We start from the raw sequence: 12,009 nt of genomic DNA, 5'->3' as shown, positions 1-12,009 counted from the left end.
CCCTCATTACAGTGGTACCTTGGGTTACATACACTTCAGGTTACATACGCTTCAGGTTACAGACTTCGCTAACCTAGAAATAGTGCTTCAGGTTAATAACTTTGCTTCAGGATGAGAACAGAAATCGTGTTCCGGTGGCGCGGCAGCAGCAGGAGGCCCCATTAGCTAAAGTGGTGCTTCAGGTTAAGAACAGTTTCAGGTTAAGAACGGACCTCTGGAACGAATTAAGTACTTAACCCGAGGTACCACTGTATATATCTTTAGGTGCCAAGCAAAAACTTTCCTCTGTAAGCAGGCCTTTGGCCTTTAACTATCTGTGACCTTTTTGATGTCAGAGGGGTGTTTTTGGTTTTAATATAACTGTGTGGAGTTTTTTGTTTTGTTTTGGTTGTAAGTCACTTTGTAATTTGCCACGGGCAAGAGAAAGCAACTAACAAATATAATAAATAATTATATAGTTTAAAAAATATTATTTTTTCAATCATCCCTTTTTGGGACCAAGCCCTGAGAGAAGAAATCTTTATTTATTTATATCCCAACGTCCCTCCAAGGTTCTCAAGGTGGCATACATATTTCTCCTCCTCATTTTATCCTCACAACAACCCTGGGAGGTAGGTTAGGCTGAAAGGCAATGACTGGCCCAAAGTTGTAGTCGAAAAGCATATTGAGGGCACCAGATTAGGGAAGGCTGGCCACAGCTTTTTTAAAAGACACCTTTCTTCACATTTGTAATAAAATTCCTAGTGTCAAGGTTATAAATGCAGCAGGTTTGAAAGCTATTTTTTTTTAAAAAAAACAAACCAACAAGTATATCTTTGATTTCTGCAGGAAGATCTCGCCATGCCCTTAATAGAGGAGGAGATTGACGGGCTGTCTGGGCTCCTCTTCCCTTTCTACGATGCTGATACCCACATGCTGTACCTGGCTGGCAAGGTGAGTGGGCACAAAATGCTTATGGCATGGGGGATTGGGCTTTGGCTACAGAATCCCAAAGTTTCTGTATCTTGTCATTAGGTACGTACTATGAACCAACGTATATCTGGAGTCACGTCATAGTCACTCCCTTGGACTAAAAAAATTAACAAACCATTTCCCTCAAAGTAGTTTTTTAAAAGGCGTTCATCTAGATGCTTAGCCAAAGCAATTTGTGTTGCTATAGATTTAAATCTACAGTCAAACCTTGGCTCCTGAACACATCCATTTTGGAACGTTTCAGCTCCCAAACACCGAAAACCTGGAAGTAAATGCTCTGATTTTTGAACGTTTTTCAGAAGCCGAACGTCCAATGCGGCTTCTGCTTGAGTGCAGGGAGCTCCTGCAACCAATCAGAAGCTGCGCCTCAGTTGTTAAACATTTCAGAAGCCAAGGTTTCAACAACCAAGGTTTGACTTACAGATAGGTAGCAGTGTTGGTCTGCCATAGTCAAAACAAAAAAATTCCTTCCAGTAGCACCTTAAAGACCAACTAAGTTAGTTCTTGGTATGAGCTTTTATGTGCATGCACACTTCTTCAGATACCAGGTTTGACTGTATAAAGAGAAGATTGAGAGGTTTGACTGTATAAAGAGAAGGTTTGACTGTATAAAGAGAAGATTGAGAGGCGATTTGGCAGCCAACTTCAAATATCTGAAGAGTTGTCAGATATTATAATTACTATTACTATTACTACTACTACTACTATTTTGCTAATATTAAGATGGAGCAAGCTTGTTTGCTGCTGCTCCAGAAGGTAGGACCTGAACTGATGGCGTCAAATTGCAAGAAAGGAGATTGCAACTCAACATTAGGAAGCACTTTCTGACAGTAATAACTGTTTGACATTAGAATGGACTCCCTCGAAAGATGGTGGATTCTCCTTCGCTGGTGGTTTCCAAAGAGATTCTTTAGTTGTGATTCCTGCATTGCAGGGGTTGAACGAGATGACCATAGGGGTCCCTTCCAACTGTACACTTTTTCTTATTCTAAATTTTGGTCTTTTAGGGCTGAGATCCTGAGCATGCATACTCAGAAACAGGTTTTAATGAAATTAATATGCCTTGTTTCCATTCAGATGTATGAAGGACACATGCTCCATTTCCCGGCAGACCTAAAACCAGCCTCCTTCTTTTCAGTGGATGTAGCTGAATCTGGGCTGACTGGAAATGGATCCATCCCAATTTGAGCACTGTGGAGATTATAGGATGTTAATTGGGGCTCCAGCAAAGCCATTGTCCTTCAACCTTCAGTCCTTCTGCTAGAAAATGGGGATAAAGTCAGAATACCTCACAGGGTTGTTGTAAGCAAAAACAAGACAGCGCCCAGGATCATAGAAGGGTAGAATTAGAAGGGACCCTGAGGTTCATCTAGTCCAATCTCCTGACAGAGGGCCATCCATGCTTTTAAGGGTGGGCCAAGTCAGAGTTCCTATGACAACCACCCCAACCTGAGGTCCTCCAGATGTTTTGTACTACAACTCCCCACAGCGCCTACTGGCACCACTATGTTAAACTGAGGCTGATCGGAGTTGTAGGCCAAGAAACCTGGAAGGCACCAGGTTGGAGAAGGCTCTGCTATGACCTAAACTGTGCAGTGCTCTCTCCTCCCACCCCAATATTCACAAAAGTCCCACTGATTCACACCTCTCTCTCTTTCTCTCTCCCCCTAGGGAGATGGGAATATCCGCTACTACGAAATCAGTACAGAGAAGCCATACCTCACTTACCTCATGGAATTCCGTTCTCCGGCTCCACAAAAAGGCCTCGGTAAGGGGTGCCTACCGTCTGCGCTACAGTCTTTCCTTGGACTAGTCAGTGGCTACTAGCCACGATGGCTGTGCTCTGTCTCCACAATTGGAGACAGGCTCTGCATCGGGGCATGTGGTTGGCCACTGTGAGAACCAAATATTGGACTATGTTTGTACTGTACAGTGGTACCTCAGTTACATACGCTTCAGGTTACACACTCCGCTAACCCAGAAATATTACCTCGGGTTAAGAACTTTGCTTCAGGATGTAAACAGAAATCGTGCTCCGGCAGCGCGGCAGCAGCAGGAGGCCCCCTTAGCTAAAGTGGTGCTTCAGGTTAAGAACAGTTTCAGGTTAAGTACAGAATTAAGTACTTAACCCGAGGTACCACTGTACTCTTTTTGGCACCTGCTATAAACATTCCTTTTAGACAAGCCTGCCCAGAGGCTTAGGAAGCTGAGGCAACTCTGATCTGTTTCAGTATTTTTACTTCCGGATTTTTAAAAAGCAGAGTTGTAGTTTTTCTTGATTTTTTCTTTTTGTAAACCACTTTGAGGGGTTTTTTTTATATATATAACCAACCAGCTTGTGAATTTTTATGAAATAAATCAAAGGGACATCGGCCTGATCCAGCAAGGCTCTTCTGGTGCTCTTGTGAAACCTCCAGACCTGGAGGCAGTCTATCTGGATACCTAGGTTCTTAGGGTCATTTGGTCATGGTGCAAACAGGTTGCTGGACTTGATGGGCTACTGGCCTGATCCAGAAGCTTCTTCTTATGTTATTTCTTCTGTTCTGCCCTCTTTTCCCCAGCATAGTCACAGGCTCCCAAACCTCCTCTAACTACTCTGCCCCTTTCTTCGGCTTCCTCCTGCAGGTCTGCTGCCTCCCTGACGCTCTCCCCAGTCCTTGCCCTCCCTGCCTTTCCAACATCTTGGCCTGCTCAGCCCCAGACTTTCTTCCCTCACCCCAAATAAAGTTCTGGCAGCCCTTTGTCCCAGTGCAAGGTCTTCCCCTCAGGCCAAACCAACCCTTCCTCTTCCGCTGTGTGTGATAGTTGTGCGCCGAGCCCTTTCCCCTCTGGAGACGGAATGTTTATGAACATTCCCAGGACACTGGTCAGAGGGCCAGTAGCTAAGGACAGTGGCTGGCACACTTTATAGAAACAGAGGGTGGTGCGAGGAGCAGGGGGTTTACCTAGGCGGGGGGGGGGGGCAGCAGGAAGATCTCTGAGGAGATAAAAAAAAAAAAAGGAAACAGAGAAAATCGTGCGGAACTGCTGTGTCACTCAGATGCCATGATAAAGGGTCGCCTTGCAACCTCTCCAAGGATTTGATCGCCTGTTATGTACAGGCACTGTGGGTTAAACCACTGAGCCTAGGACTTGCCGATCAGAAGGTTGGCGGTTCGAATCCCCGCAATGGGGTGAGCTCGCGTCGCTCGGTCCCTGCTCCTGCCAACCTAGCAGTTTGAAAGCACATCAAAGTGCAAGTAGATAAATAGGTACCGCTCTGGCGGGAAGGTAAGCGGCATTTCCGTGCGCTGCTCTGGTTCGCCAGAAGCGGCTTAGTCATGCTGGCCACATGACCTGGAAGCTGTACACTGGCTCTCTCAGCCAGTAAAGCAAGATGAGTGCCGCAACCCCAGAGTCGGCCATGACTTGACCTAATGTTCAGGGGTCCCTTTACCTTTATAGGACAACAAGCATCACTTCTTCCTATTCCTTGTGTTTGTAGGAGTAATGCCAAAGCATGGCCTGGATGTCTCTGCCTGCGAGGTGTTCCGGTTCTATAAGCTCATCACGTTAAAAGGGCTGATTGAGCCCATCTCCATGATCGTGCCAAGGAGGGTGAGTAATCTGGCCCTCACAGGAAGCTGGTTTGCTCTCTGAGGCTGCCTACATGCCATACACAGGAATTCACAGACACACACACACACACAGAACCCTAGGAACTGTAGTTTGTGAAGAATGCTGGGAACTGTAGCATGGCACAGGGGGAAACTATAGTTCCCAGGATTCTTTGAGGGGAGCCATGTGCTTTAAATGTGCGGTGGGACTGAGGCTTTGAAGTTGGGTCCAGTTCACATAACTGAAGTTGCTTCCAGATGACCTGTTTACTGAGCATCATCCTGATTTGCTTGCGGGGCTGCTATAGGAAATCAAGCAAGAGTTAGCGCCCATTTTGCAGGGTGTTTCCCTGCCGCTTCCCAATTTTACTGCACAACAACGCCAAATCAGCAAAATCAGCACTTAGCAGTGCAACCTGAAATTTCTTACGCTGTTAAATTCCACCTCAAACCGCAGCAGCCTTGAAGCTCCCTTGGCTGATGTGCCACCTCCAGGTGGCCTTGGCAGGTGAAAAGGAGCCATATGGGATTTGCCAAGCTCTGACCACCCTGCTCAGAGATTGGCAGAGGCATGGGGGCATGGGGGTTGCTGCTATAGTGTCCCAGGTTGAAGAAGCCTGCTCTGCCTCAAACAATGGAACTTGCTTCCGCTGGAGGCAGTGAGGCAGGAGACAACCGTGGGTGCCCAGGGTTGTGGGTGCCATGCAATGTGCATGGCCCTGGTACCCAAATTTGTGGGTGCCCAGCTCCTTCATGGGGAATTTTGTGGGTGCTCAGGCAACCCAGGGCCCCAGGGAGTTGGCACTTATGCTCAGTTGCCTTTCCCTATGTTTTGGTGTGGTAAAGGAAGATCGCGATTCTGTCCCATTATTTCCGCACAAAGCCCCAGAGGTCCATTCCCCTCACTCGTAGTCATTTTTCTGAACACTCCACAAGCCCAAATGCCTTCTATTAAGCCTCTCCTGCCTTGATTGCCTCTCCTTTCAGACCACAAACACACCGAGCTCCCTGCTGCATGGGCTCTTTTTCTGCAGCAGCGTGGAGCCAGATCTTCGGGGCAAAAGGGATGTGCAGCCTTCATCCCAAACTGCAATCCGACAAATGGGGTTAACCCGCTATGTTGCAATGCTCATAGCTTCGCTTGGCTCAGAGAATGTGCCAAAAGTTTGTGTTGCTCCTGAGATAAATGTCCGCTCCTCGTTTTTGGGATGGGGGGAGTATGTTGAGTACTTTAATTACTGCCATAGCATCAAAAATCTTTTAGATTTTTTTGGGGGGGAGGGCAAAATGGAACTTAGTGGCTCACAGACGGGGTTAATATTATAAAGCAGTAGTTACCGAAGTGGGTGGTACCACCCTTGGGGGGGGGGCAATGAGGCCCCAAGAGGCAAGGGTGCAGAAGGGGGGCACTGGAAGTGGGGCCCTCCAAACACATTGATTGCTAATTTATGGTTGACAGGGCTAGAACATGGAACAAAAAAACTTCCTTGTTTTGTATTTAAGGTTTTACTGCTTCTATCACTTTTAAATTGGGGTGAGAGGACTGATGATGAAATGATAACAACAACAACAACAATAATCCCCAGCCACTTTGGGCAGCTTACGATTATGGAACCAAGGGGGTGGGTGCCCAAAATGGTTCGGGAACCACTGTTAAATGATTGTTTGCAACTGGGTCATTGCCGGTGTGTGTGTTACTTACTGAATTTTTCTTGGGAAAGATAAATCTAGATTATATTTGGGGGGGGATACAGGTTGGTATGCTGTACTGTTTTTAACACTTGATTAGGAGCTGCCCAGAGTGGCTGGGGAAACTCAGCCAGATGGGCGGGGGTATAAATAATAAATTATTAGTAGTAGTATGCTGATGCCAACAGCATTATGTGTTTGCTGCCTGCCTGGGGGCACCCTTCCCAGAACACCACCACCGCTCTGGAAGTCCTTTACTACGGTAATTATTTCAAATATGCTGTTTCTCTTCCTTCTGCATTCTAGTCGGAAACATACCAGGAAGATATTTACCCAATGACTCCAGGAACAGAGCCTGCTCTCACACCGGATGAATGGCTGAGTGGAACGAACCGGGGTAAATGCACTAGCTCTGCAATTTTGTGATGTGCAACCTGGTGGAAAATCAAACACCACCTAGGTTTTAAAAAGAAAAACAACTTTTAAAGTGGCCAGCAATTTGAATTCAAGCAAAACACGGCTAACACTGCTTGAAATCCCGAATATTTCCAAATATTGAAGTCTAGGCATTTACCATTTCAATATCTGGAAATGGTGAAGACTGATCTGTGACTAAGTGATGCTCTCTTGTTTCTCTCCCCAGTGAAATCATCTGAAATGCTGGACCTGTCCCATCTCCCTGCCATATTAAAATATACAATGAGGAATGTGATTGTTAAAGCAATTGAGAATCTAACCAAAGAGCCAGTCTGTTCCAAGCCTTATAGAGCTAGGCAGATCTCTGTAGGACCCATTTTGTCACCTGGGCACACCTGAAGTTGAAACTGCAGTGCCAGTTTCAGACCAGCAGTCCTGGTGGCACTAAAGCTCAAAAGAGGGCAGGCTCTTTTGGAAAGCTGGCATAGTGGTAGAGTAACAAAGGTGCCTGGGTTTCCCCAGCTTCAGAACCCTGATATTTGCAGTAGCTTCGATTGCACCTCTGAGATTATGGGCTGCTTCACTGCCACTCCAACGCAACCTCAGCTTCACAAAGTTCCAGCACATTGTCCCAAATACAGAACACAAATGTTTGGTCCTTTAGCTAAAATAGGTAAAGGTAAAGGGACCCCTGACCATTAGATCCAGTCGTGACCGTCTCTGGGGTTGCGGCGCTCATCTCGCTTTATTGGCCGAGGGAGCCAGCATACAGCTTCCAGGTCATGTGGCCAGCATGACTAAGCTGCTTCTGGCGATCCAGAGCAGCGCACGGAAATGCCGCTTATCTTCCTGCTGGATTGGTACCTATTTATCTACTTGCACTTGACGTGCTTTCGAACTGCAGGGACTGAGCAATGGGAGCTCACCCCATTGCGGAGATTCGAACCGCCGACCATCTGATTGGCAAGTCCTAGGCTCTGTGGTTTAACACACAGCGCCACCCGTGTCCCGGTTTTAGCTAAAATAGGGTAGATTATTTGCTCGTTTCCAAAAACTGTCTCTCTAGCCCTTTGGTTTAGCATTTGTTGTCTCTAGTTTTCTTTCTTTCTTAGATCCCATATTGATGTCTTTAAAGGAAGGCTATAAGAAAGCATCAAAAGTTGTTTTTAAGGCACCGATGAGAGAGAAGAAGAGTGTTGTTGTTAATGGTTTCGACCTCTTAGAAAACGTGCCCCCCAGAACAGAGAATGAGGTAAGGAAAAAACAGCTACCCTCTGTCCAGATTGAGAGTTGTCATCATTAGGCCTGGGCAATGTATCCCATACGCTGCCCAGAACCAGTATGAGGGGCAGACCATGATGGTGGCTTCGTTTGGAGGTCAGCGAAGCCAGAAAAGCATCGGGGCTCCCTCAGCTAGGGGGTGGGAGCACTTTAACAGGCTTTTCTCTCCCTCTCTCATAATACTGGAACCCAGTGTGGTCATTCACAGAAGCTGAATGTTGGTAGGATTCAGCACAGACAAAAGAAAATACTTATATACACACACCACAACACCACACAGTTGAAACTGTGGAATTTGCTGCCACAGGAGGTAGTGAGGACCAGCTTTAAAAGAGATAAATTCATGGAGGACATACCTATCAACAACTACTAGTCATGATGGCTATTTACTCCTCTTATCAGAGGCAGGATGCATCTGATTCTGCAGATCATAAGTAGGAAGGTACTGTTGTATTCATGTCCTGCTTCCAGGCTTCCCATATGAATCTAGCTGGCAACTGTGGGAAAAGGATGCTGAATGACATGAGCCTTTGGCAGGGCTTTTTTTGTACATGGCCCCCACAAATACTTGCCAGCTATGATATATCAAAGTACCATAATTTTTTCGAGAGTCAATATGGTGCATTGGTCAGAGTGTCAGAAAAACAGGGTTCAAATCCCCACTCAGCCAGGAAGCTTGCTAGGTGACCTTGGGCCACTCGCTGCCTCTCAGACTAGCCTACCTCACAGGGTTGTTGTGGGGATTAAATGAGGAGGGGGAGAACCATGCACACCACCTTGAGGTGCTTGGATGAAAAGACGGGATAATTAGTAGTAGTATTAGTATTAGTATTAGTATTAGTAGTAGTAGTAGTAGTAGTAGTAGTAGTATTAATACCCCGCCCATCTGGCTGGGTTTCCTCAGCCACTCTGGACAGCTTCCAACAAAATATTAAAATTCAATATATTAAACATTAAAAGCTTCCCTAAACAAGGCTGCCTTCAGATGTCTTCTAAAAGTCTGGTAGTTGTTTTTCTCTTTGACATCTGGTGGGTGGGCGTTCCACAGGGCAGGTGCCACTACTGAGAAGGCCCTCTGCCTGGTTCCCTGTAACTTGACTTCTCGCAGCGAGGGAACTGCCAGAAGGCCCTCGGCGCTGGACCTCAGTGTCCAGTCAGAATGATGGGGGTTCATAAATAAATGAAGCAACAGCACAATACGGAGGCCAACTCTTTCTCTCTCTTCCTCAACTTCAAGCTTCTCCGAATGTTCTTCCGGCAACAAGATGAGATCCGGCGGTTGAAAGCTGAGCTCTCGCAGAAGGACATCAAAATCCGACAGCTACAGCTGGAGCTGAAAAACTTGCGCAACAGCCCGAAGAACAATGAACTCTAAAGGACATTTTCTAAACAAACTCTTTGTTTATACCCACTCTTTTAATTTTACTGTATCCACTTAACACACGATATGAGCCAGAGACCCCCGTGGCCAGCCCCCAGGGAGCTCACCCGCTAACTGGAACTGTGTCCTTCTGTGGTCATTTCCTAGCACTAAAAGAAAGACGTGTTGTCTGTATGATGTTAACTGAGAAAACTACTGCATGAAACAAGCAAAGGCACCCATGTAGAGCCCGAGCTTCCCTTGGAGGAAGTAGAGGAGTCACTGCGTTTCCTGATGCCGCCAAGTCACGGGATTAGCTAAACGGGGCATTCGGTTTTCCATTCCATCCTTGAGCAGGAATGAAAAGGGAATTCTGCATGCCCCGCAGGAAGCAATGGCATTGATTAGTATTATTAATATTCTTTTTCTTTCCTATGCAAAGTGTGACTGACAATGCACACTGGATACAAAACTGGAATTCAGGTCCATGAAACTGGAAGGTACATGGGAGAGCTGGACATTAATTCACCCCCTTCTCCCGGGAAATTCCCCGCAATGTGCCGCGCAAGCAAAAGAGCAGAACCCCCAGGATCCCTTTAATGCTGCAGCGGATGTTGGGGGTTAAGGTCATGCACAGCTTTCTTAGTATTCCTTTAAAAAATGCCATTCCCCACCTCCCCACCCCATAGCCACTGGCATCATTTGTACCGTGGGGCCAGCTCTGCTTCAGCCATAGCCCAGTGGCTTTTCTATGCATCAACCCCTTGGTTGGTTGTCCTATCGAAACAGGTGGCGCCAGTTTATAAGGGATACCCGCTCTTTGTATCTCTGGTTCCTAACCATTAATCCCAAGCCTTCACATATTATAGAACTTTGTATTTTCTCCTAGAATCATAGAATTGGAAGGGACACCCCCCCCCCCACCAAGAGTCATCTGGTCTAATCCCCTGCAATGAAGGAAGAATCCCTGGCAGATGGTCACCCAATCTCTGTTTAGCAACCTCCTATGAAGGAGAGTCCACCACCTTCTGAGGTGGTCCATTCCACTGTCTTAAACAGCTCTTGCTGTCAAATAGTGGTTATTAACACATTCCGTGACACAGGACTGCAAGGAAGGAGGAAATCTTGAAGGCAAGAGGTCCCACTGTGGACGGATGCTGAGGCTCAGGCTGCAAGATGCTTCAATCTGGCTGGATCCTGGCTAGCATCTTCTGATGCATTTGCTAGCTCAGTTCTCTGCTGCTGCCAGTGAAGCTCTGCCCTAGGCCAAACCATTGGCGACTGCTGCGAGGCAGCAAAGGGAGGGACCAGTCCCCAAACCTCACTTTTATATGCTGGGGGACGGTGAGGTGTTGCTGCTAACACCACCCAAATGCAAGGTTGCCCAATGGGTGCTTGCTGCAAAAGGGGTACTCTCACACAGCAACTGGGACCTTCAAGGTGCTGGCTGCCATGCCCCTGTTGAGATTCCCAAAAAAGCTTCCCATGCAATGAGCCCCTAGCATCACCTAGCAACCTGCCTTGCCAGTTATTGTTGTTCAGGTTGGATTCCTACAGTCATCCGCTCCAAATTGGTCCATGGTCTGAAGAAAGAGCCCCAGGGAAGTGGGTCCTGGAGACGGATATTCTAGAAGGTAAATCTATCCTGAATTTGGCATCACAGGTAGAGCCTCCTGCCAATGGAGTGAGCCGAAAGCATTTCACTTCCTTAATGAAAATGGGACTTGCCACTGTGGATTTTAGTGAATGATGTGGGGGAAATCCAAGTGGCAGTAAGATTGCTTCAGTATTTAGTTAGGGGCATTCCCTTCCTTCTGAAGACAATCGCCTTGCTGAGAAATTAGGTAAGGGTAGTTTTCGCTTTGGAGTCCTGACTGCTAACATTCCCCTGCAGAGGGTGAAGAGACAGGACCCCGTGACTGAAATTCCTTTGCCCCCAGTCAACTATCCTGGAATAAGTTCACCATTGTGGTCTTGAGTGCAGGAACCCTATGATGAGGAGCTATCATGTATCTGCACCCTAGAATGGGAGGATAAAAAATAGGTGAGCCATTATGTCTGCAACACATGGATAATTTGGGACGCGGGTGGCGCTGTGGGTTAAACCACTGAGCCTCTTGGGGTTGCCGCTTGAAAGGTTGGCAGTTCGAATCCCCGCGACAGGGTGAGCTTCCATTGCTCCGTCCCTGCTCCTGCCAACCTAGCAGTTCAAAAGCACTTCAAGTGCAAGTAGATAAATAGGTACTGCTCTGGCGGGAAGGTAAACAGCATTTCTGTGCGCTGCTCTGGTTTTGCCAGAAGCGGCTTAGTCATGCAGGCCACATGACCCAGAAGCTGTACGCCGGCTCTCTCAGCCAGTAAAGCGAGATGAACGTTGTAACCCCAGAGTCGTCCGTGACTGGACCTAATGGTCAGGGGTCCCTTTACCTTTACGGGGATAATATATTAGGGCCTACCTTACGATTGATTTCACAGAGTTTGACGCAACTAGAACACTCAGAAAGTGCTACAGTATATAGAATTGCTATGTTTAAATACATACATACATACATACATACATACATACATACATACATACATACGAGATTTGACTTCTGGGGCCAGAACTGGTAAAAAAAAAATGGCCTCTGAAAATGCCAACACCTGCAACTTGGTCCAAGATGATCCTCAGAGCTAGACTCAAGGTAGATCCAG

General features: G+C 46.9%; 1 protein-coding gene across 1 annotated transcript in view; it reads left to right on the top strand.

Moving 5' to 3' along the window:
* The window catches only part of CORO2B (coronin 2B), a 75,033-nt gene extending 63,170 nt beyond the window's left edge, over positions 1-11,863 (top strand). Inside the window, exons 7-12 of the mRNA XM_081888633.1 lie at positions 829-933; positions 2,644-2,740; positions 4,457-4,569; positions 6,564-6,654; positions 7,787-7,926; positions 9,193-11,863. Of these exons, the coding sequence (XP_081744759.1) occupies positions 829-933; positions 2,644-2,740; positions 4,457-4,569; positions 6,564-6,654; positions 7,787-7,926; positions 9,193-9,330 (684 nt within the window). The 3' untranslated portion in view covers positions 9,331-11,863. The remainder of the gene's footprint in view (positions 1-828; positions 934-2,643; positions 2,741-4,456; positions 4,570-6,563; positions 6,655-7,786; positions 7,927-9,192) is intronic.
* The last annotated feature ends 146 nt before the right edge of the window (positions 11,864-12,009 follow it).

Source organism: Podarcis melisellensis, assembly GCF_964234715.1.
Source record: "Podarcis melisellensis genome assembly, chromosome: 14".
In the NCBI taxonomy this organism is placed as follows: domain Eukaryota; kingdom Metazoa; phylum Chordata; class Lepidosauria; order Squamata; family Lacertidae; genus Podarcis; species Podarcis melisellensis.
This window is presented reverse-complemented; position numbering and strand designations above follow the sequence as displayed.